We start from the raw sequence: 17,809 nt of genomic DNA on the forward strand, positions 1-17,809 counted from the left end.
CTAAACCTAACGCTATAATAAGATCAATAAAAAGAATACACAAATCAATTAATATCTTAGTAGAAAACATTGTAATTAATTCATGTTCAATACAGACATTTTTCAACATAAAAGTGATCCGTTATTGGACAACTGGGCACCTAATTTCTCGGCGATGCCCTGTTCCCTTACATGCAGAGTAAGCTGGCATCCATGAAACTAAATCGTTACTCACCCGGCGTAGTAAAGCATGGGCACCCTTTTTCAGAATCCTCGGTGCCCCAACTGTCCTGTGGTATGTCATCCAGAGTGGTCCAGGTAGCCAATGCCTCTGGCCTGTCTTGCGCGTTCAGTGGGTATTTGAAGAAAGGCATATTTCTGCACGTTGCCTTGACGTACTGCTCGCATTTACCGGAGATGCTTTCAAGGTCCATCATGAACCTGGCCGATTGTTTGTACATCAGTTCAACCACCATGTTGGTTTCGTTGATGGCATTTGTTCCCATGTGGTTGTGACCGACCACTGTCCTTCCTGTGTAACAGATACGAGAAAACGGTGCATGATTTATGAACTTTCTCTTCTCCCTGAGGAGCATTACAGAAAGTAGGGTTCCCACAGAAATTTGAAAACAGAATTCCATGACTTTTTCATGACTAAATTGCTGTTTTCCATGACTACCAGTGACGTCCCGGGAGTTATGTAGTATTTAGGATGTCACAAAACTGGGAAAAATGGAAAGTTTGAGAGTTGCAGGGAAGGGTGTGGGGGTACCCCCCTGCCATGGTTAGAATTTTTTGGAATTTTAGCAGTATACTAAAGAAAAGAAAAAAACGTGCTTGCCATTTGTAAATCGACTTGCATATGGGTAAATTATGGAAAGAACACCAGTGTTGTAGAAGTAGAGTCGCTATCTTCAGAGGCCAAAACCCAGTTCAAGTCCAAGTCACCGTTGTCTGAGGCAGACTTTCCAGGACCGAGTATGAGTCACCAATTTACAAAATAATGTAACATTTAAAAGCATTGACTTGTAACCTTTCAAAATTACTTTGAATCCCAAAATCAATTAAACACAATCTTTCAACCAACCAATGAATCAACCATTCGTTCAAATTGACCAAATTTTGCGAAAAATCAAACAATATGAAACAAAAGCTACTGACTTGAACCACCCCCCCCCCTCCAGTAAAGACCTGGTCTCAAATAGCCCAGTTAAAATAGGATTATAACACTCGGGCTTTTGTTGAAAAATTCTCATGGAACACCCATTACATGTTTCACATGAAAAAAAAAACCCACTTAATATGCATTTTCTTGGACATGCGTGTCTATCCCAATGGAGTACACGTGTATCTGAGTGGCCCCCTTGGGTCTCAACCCAAGTCTCCGAGGCCGCACGGGGCATCCTCGAGATCAGGCAGAATTGCATTCAGCCAGGCAGAATTGCATTACTTCTATGTTGATTCAGATACTATTAAAATGGGTGAAAATGAAATTCAAATTCAAATTGCGTTCAATATTTCATTTTATTTTGACACTAAATATTGAAATGTTTCTGAAAAGTACACCTGTAGTGATAATCAAGAAATGGAAATTCTGTTACCTTCAAAGAATAAGACTTTGATATTATTTTGAATTTCTGTCTCTTTTGGGGTGGGGGTTGAATTCACGTGACATGTTCTTGGCAGATGGGCACCCGTTGTTTTTTTCCTTGTTATTAGATATTTTTGCATGAAATAAATACATGTAGTTGTAATAATTATTGGTTTTCTTGTGAAGGTACCATATATGATTCATAATTAATCATTCATGTACAGGCAGCACCACCTGTCAAGAAACTGTTGGTTAAACAAGGGGAGTCTGAGACTATACACATTATTCGTAGGTTTATTGATCAGTCAACTGCTAACCACACCATACGCTCCCTTATCCTTTCTCATCTTGATTTCTGTAATGGTCTTCTTTCTTCATACCATTGGCTCACATTAATCGTCTCCAGCACCTCCAGAATTGGGCTGCCCGTATTATTTTCGAAGTCCACCATGACACACCTCCTGAACCCCTGTTATATCATTTACACTGGCTCCCGATAAGACAACGTATTATTTTTAAGTTACTACTCCTTGTATACAAATCACTCTACAACCAAGCCCCAAAATACTTGTCTGATTGTTTAGAAATTGATGTCCCAGGTAGAAGAACTAGATCCTCTGAAGACCCACTTAAATTAACATATCCAACAAAAAGAAAACAGACTGGAGATAAAACATTCACCGTTGCATCCTCTATGGAATGGAACAAGCTCCCTCTTGAAATAAGACAGTCCCCAACAATCAAGTCCTTTAAGAAGTCCCTTAAAACTCTCTTGTTCTAGGCAATTGCCTTCATCATAATAATATATCATTCTGATTTTTGTTTGTAAAAATATGTTAATTGAAATTGTGAGCACTTTGGGCCATTTGGGAAAAGCGCGTTATAAATATTGAGTATTATTATTATTATCCCGACTACAGGAAGTGTGGAGAAAGGCGGAGAACATCTTGTCCACAAAAGGCAACATTGTTAAGGCACGTCATCAAAAATCCCCTATGCGTCGCTACCCGTCGCGACGCAAAAACAGGATGTAAATTCAATGCCCCGTCGCCCCTCGTCGCTTCCCGTCGAAGTCCGTCTGCTTTTTATTCAGCCGAGGCAGTTTATTGATTGGTTTCGGGACGCCCTGCGACGGCCCAATTAACGCCACTAATCCAATACATCGCAACCCGGATGTGAGCCTCGATCTCGCTTCAACTGTACTATTTTTTTGTGATCGCTCAGGAAGACGGCTTGTCGTGCGTGCGCAATAGTTCCATTCTGATCGCTTCTGCACGAATCTTTTCTTGATTTATTTATTTCCTTCTCAATTTGTTTTTATATCAACAAGTGCTTTTCCCTTTCTGACTTTGTTGGAAAGTTAACGATTATTTTGAAAAACGGTGTTCGACAGCTTAATTCGATCGAACATCGAATTTTGAAGGTGGAGAAAATTGGGTCAATTTTTTGCTCCGGCGTCGTCGCGTCGATGCGGCTATGCACGCATGAACTTGAACTTCCCTTCAAAAGCTGATCAGACAATGTGCTTTTGCAGTGAAGGGTACCACAAGGTCACCAAGAAGGAAACCTTTGTATGTGACAGCAACTGCAGATCTTCTGCTTTCCACCAGAAACTGTTATGTGAGCACACATTAGCTGTGGCAGAAGCAAAGGGAGTTCTGGCAGATTTCATCATGAAGCTGAACACTAGACGTAGGGCATCGAATGTCAGCCTTGTGAATCCAGCACTTAGCAGGCAATGTGAAAAGAGCGCAAGTGGAAAGAAAAAGACTCTTGAGTGAAGAGGAGCAAACAATAGCATTGGCACAACAATAGAAAGGGTAGTAACAATTCCTACAACATACCAACCGTTTACAGTTGCCAGAAAGATTGGCTTAATTAAAAGATGCTATGGATGTAAAACAAACTTCAAAGACAACATGTGCAATGTCCCACACAACATAGTCCTATCGAGAATGGACTGATCCAGTCAGTGGCCAACAACAAAGGCATACCTGCCAACTTTAGAAAAAAAAGAGGAATCCAAAAAAGAGTAACGAGCATGTAACATTTTGTGGGGGAAGGGTACCCCCTGCCACGGTTTAAGTGAAATGAGGGTTTTCCTTTACTTTTGAAGTGCCTTTTACCTGTCCACAAAGAAGAAAAAAAATCTGAATTTGAAATCAAGAGGATTCATTTCATGAAATTGTACCAAATTTTTAGATTTCAAAAACATGTATTTCCATTACAATATTGTACTGTACTGTGGATACATCCTGAATGAAAATTCGGATGAGATTGATAGAGGGCTGATTTAATGAAAGACTTTACATCTATTCTTTGTCTGAGCCCTTCAAACCTGCTGCAGTAGCACTCTTTGCTTTTGCCAAAAGTTCCTGTGAATATTTCACAGAGTATCAAGGAGTTCCATGAGACATGAGGTCCATCTTTCTTGTCATAAGGTTACCCAGCATTTTTGTACCAAGGAGAGACCTGAATTATGTCTTGTTCTTGTTGACCAAACTGAAAATTCTTTCACAGTCTGCATTGCTGTGGTACATGACGAGAATACGTCTTGCCATTTTGGTCATTGAAGGAAACTTGGGCAAGCCTGTTGCAACAGAGGTCACTTTTTATATGGAATGCCAAGGCCTGGTCAACTATCTCAGCATGTGTGATATCATTGGAGAACTCCTACACTTGAAAGCGGCAAAATTCTTCTTCAAGGCTTTGCTTTTCATTTGCAGACAGAGACTGGGGAAAACGCTCTGCAAAGAACAACCACTGTTGTAGTGTTGTTGTGGCCTGCTTTATTGCCTGGGGAGGGTTTCATCCACATTTTCATCCGATGAGTTGTCAGGTCTGACAACATTCCTTTATTTTGTTTGGCTGAGAGGCACTGTTACCATAGTTAAGTGTCGGACAAGTGCTTTCATGAAATGCTCCCCCGGTCACATACATGTATAATTCTTAACCCCTTACCATTAATTTTATTTTGGATTGATATATCTCTTTGTAGTTGCAGCTATTGAGTGTTAGGAATGTCATCTTCACACATTGCATATATGCAGTACTTACTTCCAAACCTGGGGTCTATTTCATTAAAACTTTCAACTACAGCAACTTTGTTATTATCTCAACTACCATGGCAACAGGGCTCATCGGGCAATCATAATCAAGGTATCCATGGTTGTAAAAATAACGGCAAAGATACCATTGATGTACATGTAACTCTTTATTCATTGGGACCTAGCTTGTTCAGTACAATGCTGCAAGGTTGAATGCAGTTTAAGGACATCATCAGCACTGCATAGTACACATACTTACCATCCGATTCACAGAATACCTCGCCTGCCTTGCCTGACATAGGGTTGGGGTTTATAAGGTAGTAGCCAGCCATGAAACGAATTCCCATTGCTTTCATGTACATGTAGAGCTCGGAGCAAGTTCTCAACACTAAGAAGAAGAGTGATGAGAAAATAAAATCAGGGCCCTGTCTTACAAAGAGTTACAACTGATTCGATCAACCACAAGAATATGGAAATCCATTAATGTCATCATTTTTTTTCATCAGGAAATTTGAACAATGTCCGTTGTAAACAAAAAGAAGCACACTGAATTTTCAACACAAGTATTAATATATTAGTAAACCTCATATCTAGAAAATATTCTAATTAAGTGTTTTAGATGTTGACGTTGCTGGCTTTCCATAGTTGTGGTTGATTGGATAAATCGCTACTCTTGGTAAGACAAGGCCAAGAGCTGCCAAAATTGTACAACCAAAACAAGGAATCATAATGTCCCCCCCCCCTCAAAAAAAGGGTTTACAATGAAAAAAAAGAGGATTTATTCAACACAACCATTAAAACAAGGCCTTCCAACCTCTGGGAATGATAAAACTGTGACCCTCAACTGTATTTTGAAATATTGACCCACAAATGATCTTTGGTCTACCTGTACATGTAGTTCCATGAAAATATATTCATCCAATTACCTTGTGTATGAAATCATATTGAAGGATCGAGGGGTAAGGAGAGTAGCGTCCACTGATGATCAGGGCTTATCAATTAAGTCTTGAATACCCTTCTAGCAAAGGAGGGATCACGCAAAAGGGCTCCCAGCAAAATGCAGGGAAAACATTGCTCTGTACTAGTATGTAGATAGTACTCTGTACAACAAAGTTTCTCAATGGGATACAATTTTCTATGATTATTCTTTAACTCATTGTAAATATTTTTCTTTTTAGAAAGATATTTTGTGAAGAAAAAAGAAATGCCAAATTTGATTGCAAAATGGTAATTACTTCAAAAATGTAATGGTTGGCAGCTCAGGAAAATAAATCACTGAATGAAGGATAACTTCATCGAGATCATGGCAACACAGCAATGTACATGTAGCAACATATTCAGGTATGCATTAATTTACAAACAAGTGTAATATAGCTTGCCCAAAAACATTCCTGGTGGCTTTTTTAAAATAATTTTCCACAATCATAATGACATGAATCACTTGCATCAAATAAAAGAAGTAGATGGAAGTGTAAATCAAAATTAAAACAAACTATATCAGAATAAGATGTAACTAGAAATATTGCTAAAGGTGATCAATACCTCTGCCCTACGCTGTTACCATGGTAATGTAGTTTCTGACATATTTAGAAAATATTTCTTGCATGTCTTACCCCAAGAGGAATACATGTATGTACCAATTTTCATGAGCACTGGCTCAAAACTGAGGGAGTAGTTTGTTCCACAATAATCAAGCATGTGTATGACCATGTAATATGATCAAACTCCTTCATCATAACTCACCCGGTAGCATCTCTCTGTATAGTTCAGCCTTTACCACATTTGCATTATTACCTACAGATGAGAAAATATCACTCATTTACATGAATATTGGTACTGTAATTACTGGGGAATGTATTAGTTGTGAATATTAGATTTAGAGATAACTTCATAAGCAACATAACTTTGAAGTGTCCAAATCTAAAACCAAAGTTTTCCAGATTGTTTGCTGAATTGCATAGACAGTGTACATGTATATCCTTCAGCAAGAAATTTATTCACATTGTGCTGCACTGGACCCAGGTGAGGTCAAATGGGCAGCTGATAGTATTCAATCATTGAATGCTTATGCACCCGCACGGCCGGAGTATAATACAATGTATTAGGAGCAGTGGAATATATGCTCGCAGAAGCATACGTAAATGGTGCTATTATCAATATTACTATTATCACTTTAATTTCAAATAATTTGATTAAAAAAGTAAACTCCAGCACATAACAAACTGTGCAACAAAAAAAAAACACGTCAAAAGTGTAAGCAGATTGAGATCAATAATTTGGATTATTAAATAACCACTGACAAATCAGCACATTCCAGTCATTTGCCAAAAAAAATTAAATCGAAAAATAGTGCTACTTACTGAGATCATCTCTGCACTCTACGCTTCCGACAAGGAATGATCCAGGACCATCTACTGAATCAAGCCTCAAGCCCGTTATGGGCAAGAGACTTTTATCTTCAATGATCGCTTCATTCAGTCCCATGCTTCCCGACGTAAGGCACTGGCATGTATCTGGTTCGGCGCAAGGTCCATCTTCATAAACAAGACAGAAAGAATGATTAACGGATGGTTAGCAGAGTGTCAGATGATTTTGAGTGCTGCTTTTTGGGGTAGATTGAGACACGGTCCCATTTCTCAAATTGTGAGAGAAGAGGGGGTGGACAAATAAACATGATGGACCTCTGAATTCATGAACAGGGTCCCGTAACACAAAGGTTAGCGATTGATCGTAGAACATTTTTTTATGATTGATTCCACTGACTACAATGTACAATCAATCGTGAAATCAAGCGTACGATCAATCGCTAACATTTGTGTTACAGGACCCTGGATTTTCAAATTGTGTGGCTTCTGAAACGAAATGTTAGTCGTTTCCTGAGCAACGCAGCACTGCACTGCGGAGAACTTCTCGCTGGAACACCGAGTTTGTTCTTTTCCAAAGATTGATCGAGATTGATTGGTTGACGTTTAACAACACTACCAACTCAATATGTCATATAAGCATCTGAATATTTATCTATAAAGTTTGTCAAATGGGGAGGATCTTTTGCTTTAATATTCATATGATCTATGGACTACAAAGTAAATGGAGAAAATTAAAAATGTTAACTACTTCATCAGACAAAAAAAAAACTGTTCTTTTCAAACAGAGAACTTTGGTCTTTACAAGGTCTGGGGTCAGTAAACAAACATTTGCTCCCCATTAAAGAAGTAACCCATCTGACCTAAAGTTAAGGCCAAACGTTTACATACACTCATGGAATTCCGTGAAATTTGTTAACTTTTCTTTAATTTCCTGGGTGGACACTGTATGTAAACTTCGGGCCTCAACTGTAAGTCAAATTGTGGGAGGGGGGGTATGGACAAACAAAGATGAAGAACCTCACCCACGCCACCCCACGGTGATGCTATCTCATCGCCGTTCCTATCCAGGATGACACCATTAGAACCATCGGAATTTAGTGACGCACCTTGGCAAGAGAAAACAACCTGAGAGGAAAGCATTAGAGAATAATTATCTCTTTTTTTTTTAACTGTCATAAGAGTGGGACATTAACGGTAAAGGAGAGTAATTGCAGCAAACAGTTATTTCATGAGAAAGTTTTTTTTATCAAAATCAAGGTTAATTGTCACCATACTATCAGAAATCTAGATCTGGTCCATTAATGTACATATAAATTTATCTCTGTGAAGTCATGAAATCTTAGCTAAAACTGATAATTCTGATAATCACTAACACAGAAAAGTATATGTGGGACAGAATATTAACATTACTTGGAAAAATAACCGACATTTGATGGAATTCCTTGCTTATTTTCCACATTTCTCAGCAATTACACTTTTTCTTCCATAGCCATTTGCCACAAACTTAAAAAAAACTTGGTTATTTGTCTGTTCAAATCCATTTCAAAATCGTTACCACGCCTGTTTCTATCTTTAAATCATGGAGAAGGGGGCAGTTTAGTACCCCTAAAACCCCTAAAAATATGATAATAGGGGCATCTCACAATGCCAAGCAGAATGCTTCCAAAAACACAGAAAATGTATTGTCAAATGCCCTTTGTGACAATGAACAACCAAGAAGTCTTTGTCGAAAATTGGTGAATCAAAACAGCAGTTTCTTCCTTGACTCTGAACAAACGACATATCTGCAATTATTTGTCAGCTATGGAACAAACTTGCTGTTCTCATTCGCCATTTTTCGACAAAGACCTCCCAGCTGTCCAATGTCATTTGACTGGCTTTTTCAACATATTCACTGTGTTCTAGAATCCGTCAAGCATACTTGAGCGAAAACAAGCTATGTACCTTTTGAGAGCAGTATCCTGAGTTGTTGATTAGAGCAATGACCCGTTCTTGGTCGATACTCTCCTCCGAGCCCCTGCCGTAGGTAATATCGGCGGTAAACACAGACTGGGACGGATCCAGGGTGAAACTTGTCTCTGTCACATGAACCTGTGACAGGATTGGCCCTGGATTGTGGAATGATAATAATATGCATTTATAGAGCACCATCTTTCAAAATTAGGTTATCATCGGCAGTAAATTGAGACTGGGACAGATTCAGGGCGAAACTTGTCTCTGTCACATGCACCTGTGAGAGGATTGGCCCTGGATTGTGGAATGATAATACATTTATATAGCACCATCTTTCAAAATCAGGTTATCATCGGCAGTAAATTGAGACTGGGACAGATTCAGGGTGAAACTTGTCTCTGTCACATGCACCTGTGAGAGGATTGGCCCTGGATTGTGGAATGATAATAATATGCATTTATATAGCACCATCTTTCAAAATCAGGTTATCATCGGCAGTAAATTGAGACTGGGACAGATTCAGGGCGAAACTTGTTTTTGTCATATGCTCCTGTGAGAGGATTGGCCCTGGATTGTGGAATGATAATAAAATGCATTTAAATAGCACCATCTTTCAAGATTTGGTCAGGTTTATATCGGCAGTAAACTGAGACTAGGATAAAACCACTTGCACCTGTGTGGGGATTGGCCCTTGATTGTGGAATAAGGACAATATGAATTTTGATATATGTAAATGTACACTGTAGCACCATCTATCAAAATTAGGTTATTATCGCTGGTAAACAGAGACTGGGACAGATCCAGGGTGAAACTTGACTCTGTCACATGAACCAGTGTGAGGATTGTCCCTGGATTGTGAAATAACAATAATAATAATAATAATAGCCAATTTTTATATAACACTTTTCCCAGAATGGCTCAACAGACTTTACAGTACAATATTACCCCGGTCATTGGATTCACTTCAATCCCGCACGAAAAGTGCACAATTTCCACTCCCTGGGGAGCATTCCTTGCATTTATCGTAGCCTCATTAAGGCGCTGGCAAATTCAAACATACAGCTGTACAATATCTTTTGCAACTACCGGGTAACAATAATAGGCATACAGTGCCCTCTATCTAGATACACATGTAATCTATTCTGAGATGCATTGTAAACCCCAGCTGGAGCTCGAGCCGCAGTTTCCAGCACCCTGTGCATGCAAGGAATTAATCCTGCCGGGTGCCCATTTACCTCACAAGGTGGATGTCGTCTGCAGGCACAAACCCTGATTGAAACTTTGATCAACAGTATGTCTCCAGGCAAAGACTATACTGATGATGATGATAGTGATGATGATGATGACAATGATAGTGATGATGATGATGATGATGATGAAGATGACAGTGATAATGATGTTGATGATGGTAGTGATAATGATGACAATGATGATGATGGTGACGACAATGATAGTGATGATAATGATGATGATGATGATGATGATGATGATGACAGCGATGATGAGGAGGCGGAGGAAAATGGTGATTTTGATGAGCTACATGTATGTGTCACCATAATAAACCATATTTGCCATATTATCGATATACTAGTAATAATAAACATACTCTTACCATATTCATCATGCTGATGACACGATGCGATGAAGACGTTATCACTTCCATCAGGATCAATCACTTCAAACTCATGCAATTCACCAATGCTGAAATACGCATGCTCGCATGACGTAAACACTACGGAGTAACAAAAAGAAATGGTCCAAAAGATAATAACAATAAATCTTTGGTACGCAATTTCCTAAAAGGCTATCTTCATTTTTGGACATCCCCCATTAGGACATGTTCTATATAATTCCAATACATTTGAAAGATGCAAATTTAAAATTATTGGATAAATTTATAGATTTTACATCAAAATTTTATTTGACTAGGCTGCTCGATCAAAATAAAATTTCTGTGTATCTGTCTTGTTTTTTATGAAACCCAGTCTCCACCATCGCAAGAGGAGCGATTCCTGCTCGAGCGAGGCATCGGTGCATTATGGTCTGATGCCGTGAATAAATAATCCTGTGAGCGTCTGCACCTGCGAATTAGCGGGATAATTCGTAAAATATTGCAATAATTGCATCTCCATTACAAATAATATCGAGATATTTCAGATTGGGATAATTCGCCGGATCAGAAATAGCGCACTAATTTGAAAACACGCAATGGTGCAGACAGCCCTATGGATACATTTTTAAAGTTTATTTTAAAGACTGCAAAACATATTCAATGACATCTACACTTTTGTAATATTGCAATGTAAGATGATAATCCAGTCAAACTCACATTATTGACCCTTTACTAAATCTTTAGATGTGCTCTAATATTTAATAATGATACCTATAATGTGGAAAAGTAATGTCCTTGCTTTAGGGACTTGAAGTTGGTGTAGCAATGTTTTTGTTTAAATCATTCTCTAGTCATATGAAATTGACATGAAGAATTTTTCAGGGAAAATTTATATTTGAATACAAAACAGCCAATGAAAATGAGATTTTATTTTCATTCATAAACATACAAATGCCAACTTTGTAATGCATCTCAACAAAGGTCTAAGCCACATCTTAGCATTGCAATGTTAAACCAATAAATCTCAAAAGTGGTCACAAAAGTTGTGCAAGACTTGAAAGAATAATTCTGTACGTTTCGGAATAATGGTTCGAAACACAGAAGAGGGGTCAACATGGCCCTAACTCATACTGTAAATATTATCCCTCCCCCCCCCTTAAAAATAAATATACTATTCATTCTTTACTTGCAATCACAGTAATCTTGTTCCTTATTATTGGTAACCTAGAAAGTATGAGCTGGCTCTGTATGGAGCAAAGAAGCATGGATAGAGAATTGATCAACTAAATTCAGTTGTGCAACAAGAGACTTAGAGGGTGTTGCAAGAAAATATTTGCGATCAATTGCAAATATTCTGTTGCAATTTTACAACTGATAGATCAACGTTAGCTGTAGAAAATCCTTGTTTCAAGGAGCAAATTAGCAATCAATCACTAATTTGCAATTAACTGCAAGACATATGATTCATTTAGGGACCAAATATTGACTTGCAATTGATCGCAAGTTTCTTGCAATGCCAGATAATCTATCAAGATAAAATGAGTGAAGATCTACATATAGAGTACATGTGTAGAAAACTTAGAAATATGAATATAAATGCTGGCTAGTCTCGCTTTCTGGCATGTACAGCTGAATGCTCAAATTCATAACAAATGTAGGGAAATCGAGCTTGCTGCCATGCACTGAGGATCATACAAAATGTTATAAAGGCCAGTTAATCTAGCTTGCTGACATGTTGAGCGAATCACGCATATTTTAATAGCTAACCTTCGTAAATCTGGCCGTCCATTTCCATCAGCTCGATGACTTCCATTTGCGGCTCTTGGCGGGAAGTGATCGGGTTTGCCTCCGTATCCCCTCTCGGTCTCGTTCTGGTCTGAAACACTTCTGCATCTCCTCGCTCCGCTTCTTCTACAACTGCTACTTCCTCAACGTCTTCGTCGACCACGCCGGACGTTTCAAACTGAGTGCGTACACTCTTTGTGTACTTCACGATACGGTAATTTGTTACTGTGCACAATGCGAGTCAAATGAAAGAAGATTTGATTGATGCTACATGTACATATCGTGGGCATTTCTAGTGACTCACACACCAAGAGATCTTAAATACTTTAATAACCTATTCATTTATTCCATAAATTACACATCAATTTTTTGGTGTTTTAATTCTTGGGGAAAAAATCTAAAAAGTTTTGTTTAACAATTACATATCTCTAGAAACCATATTTCTGTTCAACTTTGTTTCACTCCTCTTATTTCCTTTATAAAGTCTTTTTTTAAACAAAAAGTCCATAGTCTATATTATCTAAGTACAGCTCCTTTAATATATTCTTTGTGATTTACAATAAACAGTTTCAAGTTTTTGGAAATATTTCAAATATTTCAGCAATAATTAATCTTGCAAATATTTCAATTATTTCAAAATGTATGCAAATTATTGGTTACTATTTAAATTGCTTCTGTCATTTCATATATGAATATTTTCCATCTTACGTTTCCTTTTGACTTTAAGTTTACATGATAACATGAACCACATGGACAATTGTTGTTGCGGCATTTATATTTTGCACCCACTGACACATTTGTTGAGCATATTCATGCCCGCCTCCCCGCTCATGTCTCCCTCTCTCGTTCCCTTTCCTTCTCTTCTTCTCTCTGCTCTTAATTTCCTTTGTATTGTTTATTGTACTGTATTTTTGTCTATAGACATATCCCGCCCTCAGCTTTTAGGGTATACGCCTTCATCTTTAAACCCAACATGTACATATTTATATTTTTCATAACAAACTGATTTTTTGTTTTAACAAATTTTCGGCATTACTCCTATTTGTTTAAATTGATTTTTGTATGAATTAATGTTTATGAAAAAAGTAATGAAAAATAATTAATAGATGAATTAAAAAATGTCATGTTTGTTCTATCATTAATATTGTTTTGTATATATTATTTAGAATATGTACACCCTGCTACTGGAATAACCATCTCACTATGTTAGACGATCATGATTTTATCACCAAACTTCTCGTTCCTCTGTTCTTTTAGTTGAAGGGGAATGAAACCTTTGGAACAAATAGGCTTGTGTAGAAACAGAAAAATCAAAGAATAAGAATAAAGAAAGTTTGAGAAAAATTGGACAAATAGTGAGAAAGTTATGAGCATTGCATTCACTAATGCTATGGAGATTCTCAATTGGCAATGCGACAAGGATGTGTGATGTCTGATGAACAACTTTCCCTTTGTTGGACTATAAAATACCCTCAAAATATCTCTATTCTTTTTGTTATGGTGATACAAACTTTTTATCCATGATGTATTATTGAAAAATATGTATTACATGCCCTCATGTAGACAGAACACATGATTTATGGATAGATGTGATAAAAGAGGCAATTCTAGTGAAATATATACTAAAGTAATGGGGAGAGTTGTTCACAAGTGACATCACACATCTTTGTCGCATTGCCAATTCGCTATCTCCATAGCATTAGTGATCGCAATATTCAAATGCTCAAAACTTTTTCATTATTTGTCCGATTTTTCTCAAACTTTCGTTGATCTGTTTATTTGATTTTTCTGTTTTCACACAAGCGATCTTGTTCCAAAGGTTTCATTCTCCTTTAAAGTTTATAGTACTTGCAGCAAACAATTATTTCATGACAAAGTCTTTTAAAACAAGGTTAATGGTCACAATATAAATATTGATCTACATCTGGTACACTAATGTAAACTTATCTTTGTAAAATCATGATATGTTAGCTGAAAACCGATAATTCTGATGATCACTAACATAGAATTGCATATCTGGGACAGTGTATCAATATTCCTTGAAAAATATCTGACATTTGAAGGACTTCTGTGCTTATTTTGCTTATTTTGCCATTATTAGTATTTCTAAATAGAAAAGTTTAATACTTACGTGTAACACTTCCCGTTACAACAGAGATACTCCCATTCGTTTGGAATTTACTGCTAGTAAGAAAAGCATTTCCCAGGCTAGCTGTATTTTTGAATGAGAAAACAAAAGAGAAAGAAGTTGACAGAACTGGATACACTTTTCATAATCTGAATACACAATAATACATAATGATAATACAATCCAGACCATAGGTAACCACATGCATTGACAATAATTTCCTTCGACAATTACACCAGAATTACGTGGATTTTCACAATATGGTGTGCAGAGCTGCCAAGTTGTATTTTGCATTTTCAGTATTCTTATCCCCCAAAATCAGTATTTTGACAAAAAAATCTGTATTTTTACCGTGTGAGATAAATATGCATGCATAATGGCAAAGTTTGATCACTTCTTACATTTGCGCCCCACACGAGACCAAAAGCTTCAGTCTCTGTATTTTGGTTGTTCCGCTGAACTGCGTTGGCTCACTCACTAATACATAGACTGAAGAGCTTAGAGGCCCGTACGTACAGACAACGTATTAGCAGTAACGTTAGATCTAACATTCGACGGAAACCTGATTTTCCGATCGTTTTTTTGTACATAAAATGTCACATTATGAAAGAGAAATTGCATCCATATTTACGGAAAAATGTATGAAATTCAGAAATATCGTACCTTAGACCACAGTTACCGCTAATTCCTTTCAAATGATGATCGAAACATCGTCATCTTCGATCCTTTCGTTGGTCAACGTAAGTTGCCATCTTGGATGACGTCATCATCCTTACAGACGTATTTACCAGACGCTATATATCGCAATTTGAGCCGCTGCTTTGCGCTTGTAATCTATGTGCGTGCACTCGGAACTTGTCACCCACATTGATTCGCGAGGATATTGAGAATTCTAATGGGAAAGCCTTGATGAAAGTACAACTCATTGAACGTAGAGGGCAGCAACACACGGCTGCCATTTTTTCATCTCCGCCCGAAAGCTCCCGGATGCTTAGTGGGGCGAACAATACCTTTTCTTCTCTAATTTGTTTTTTCCGTATTTTATCATGAAAAAGCGTACTGCCGTATTTTAAATTGATTTCCGTATGAAATACGGAAAAATCGTACTTCTTGGCAGCTCTGGGTGTGCCATCTATCGACTGTAGTAAACAGGCCAATTGTCTAACTTCGGGGTCAACATCGCGCTCAGGCGAAAGGCAGTGCACAATGCTAGTTTATTGTAATGTGACTGTGAAGCTTCAAAAATGAAAACAATATGGAAGGAGTTTACCAAAAATAGTCTTAATTTCACACAGAAATATGCGGGCAAATTCCTCTCCCACCTCCTGCACCCTAGTTAACAGCATATCCGGTTGAGCTGCATCGGCAAGCACTGAATAATCGCATGCATGCATGCACTTTACTACTAGCGTGTGCAACAGGTGTCGACTTTTTCCCGCGAGGCACTGCGAATGTTGGCCTTTCCGCTGCAACCAATAGATTGCGCAATGTATTGTGACTCCACCAAATCGAAATGGGATAGCAGATCTGCCAACCAATAAAAAGTAAAATGTAGTCTTCCATGAGCTCAAAAGTCATCATTTTGAGATAAAAGTCATAATTTCATACGTGTTGTGTAGTATTATAAATTTCTTTTTAGAATAAAGAATACATTCAGGGAACTACTTATCCTTTGTGAAGTCCTAGCTTGTCTAAGCCTAAATTTCACCACTCCTCAATGTGATACTACGTGTGTATTAAATGTGTACAAACCTACATCATTCTACCTTAAAAGCACAATAATGGAGGTCAAAAGTGTAATGGAATCATTTAACACAAAAATCGTAAAAATTGTGACTTTTTCTCTAAAAGTTGGTAGCTCTAAGCTTGACAGAATTCAGTCAAAAGCCTTTCAATCTTTGTGTCCATCCGTCCACCCTACTTTGTTGCCTACCACAAGTAGTACAAGTATGTTTATCTCATTTTGTAGAGTCTGTATGAAATAGGCAATTCTTTCTGGTTAGAATCAAGTTAAGTCACATGATCTTAACTTGTCATCAAATACACTGCAAGAGTAATACAGTCAAATTATAAATATAAAAATATCTTTTTAATATGACTTTAATTAATGACAGTAATGAGAATGAGCAAACCTGATCTTCGTTTACGTCGTTGTGAGTTCCTTATTAATAGACTTGCCAGTGAAATACCTGTTGAGGGTAGTGAAGAAGAACTGGATTGTTATACACATAGATTTTTAATGATGAATTAGCAAACAGCACTGGGGCCCTATATCAATTAAGAGATATAATCTATATCCACAAAATTGTAGTTATTGGTGCACAGCTTGCCATACAATTTATGAACAATGACTAAAAGTGCATATTAAAGTTGATTGAGCTTTTCATGGTAACAAGACCAATTTCCTTCTTAGAGTTTCGAGGTTTCGTGGTCTAGCGGTTAAAACTCTTGTCTTTTAATCTGAGGGACGTGGATTCAATTCCCAACCACGGCGTGTTTCCCTTCAGCAAATAATTTACCCACATTGTGCTGCACTCAACCCGGGTGAGATAAAAACAACCCTCATGTAGGTCTATTTAATATTTGTTGTACATATAATCCAGTACATTGTACAGTGCGTCCCAGAAAAAACGAAACCGAGATTTAGCGATCATTTATCATTACTTAATCATAAATAAAATAGACAAATGACCTACCAATTTAAAGCTTAGAATCTCTTAAATCTGATATTACTTAGATTATTTCTCATTCACGCATGAGTGAGCAAAAACAATTTGAAGAAAGGATATCAAAAACTCATTTGGCAGGGGGTATCTGGGTTTCAAAAAGGAAACCACATTTTTGAAAAGTTCAATATCTCCTCTTTAATTTGATACCTAAATTACAGAAAATGGTTAAGAAATAACAAATTTCTGGTCATTTGAAATAAGGCTTGAATTTCAATAATTTCATAAAATGAAGAGGTTCTCCAGGCTGGCTTTCAAACTCACTCAACACTCCGTTTTGTTGACGATCAGCCATGCATTAAATCTTTTGTTCACCATGCGAAAGCTTCTGTGGGAAACCGGTGAAAACACGTTTATCTCATGAAATTATGGAAATACAAGCCTTATTTCAAATGACCAGAACTTTTTTATTTCTTGACCATTTTCTGTAATTGAGGTACCAAATTAAAGAGCAGATATTGAACTTTTCAGAAATGTGGTTTTCTTTTTGAAACCCAGATACCCCTCGCCAAATGAGATTTTGGTATCCTTTCTTCAAATTGTTTTTGCTCACTCATGCGTGAATAAGAAATAAGCTAAGTAATATCGGATGAAAGAGGAGATTCTAAGCTTTAACCCTAAA

General features: G+C 37.4%; 1 protein-coding gene across 4 annotated transcripts in view; it reads right to left on the reverse strand.

Annotated features, from left to right (window-relative positions):
- The window catches only part of LOC121423414, a 155,926-nt gene that overhangs the window by 71,892 nt on the left and 66,225 nt on the right, over nt 1–17,809 (reverse strand). For all 4 annotated transcript variants that reach the window (XM_041618742.1, XM_041618743.1, XM_041618741.1 and 1 more), the window contains 10 exons: nt 16,594–16,650; nt 14,465–14,545; nt 12,316–12,558; nt 10,549–10,668; nt 8,928–9,091; nt 8,006–8,108; nt 6,978–7,151; nt 6,361–6,411; nt 4,877–5,005; nt 215–511 (listed from right to left, as the gene is read on the reverse strand). In XM_041618742.1, coding sequence (XP_041474676.1) covers nt 215–511; nt 4,877–5,005; nt 6,361–6,411; nt 6,978–7,151; nt 8,006–8,108; nt 8,928–9,091; nt 10,549–10,668; nt 12,316–12,558; nt 14,465–14,545; nt 16,594–16,650 — 1,419 coding nt within the window. The remainder of the gene's footprint in view (nt 1–214; nt 512–4,876; nt 5,006–6,360; nt 6,412–6,977; nt 7,152–8,005; nt 8,109–8,927; nt 9,092–10,548; nt 10,669–12,315; nt 12,559–14,464; nt 14,546–16,593; nt 16,651–17,809) is intronic.

The sequence above is a fragment of the Lytechinus variegatus genome, chromosome 11 (assembly GCF_018143015.1).
Source record: "Lytechinus variegatus isolate NC3 chromosome 11, Lvar_3.0, whole genome shotgun sequence".
In the NCBI taxonomy this organism is placed as follows: domain Eukaryota; kingdom Metazoa; phylum Echinodermata; class Echinoidea; order Temnopleuroida; family Toxopneustidae; genus Lytechinus; species Lytechinus variegatus.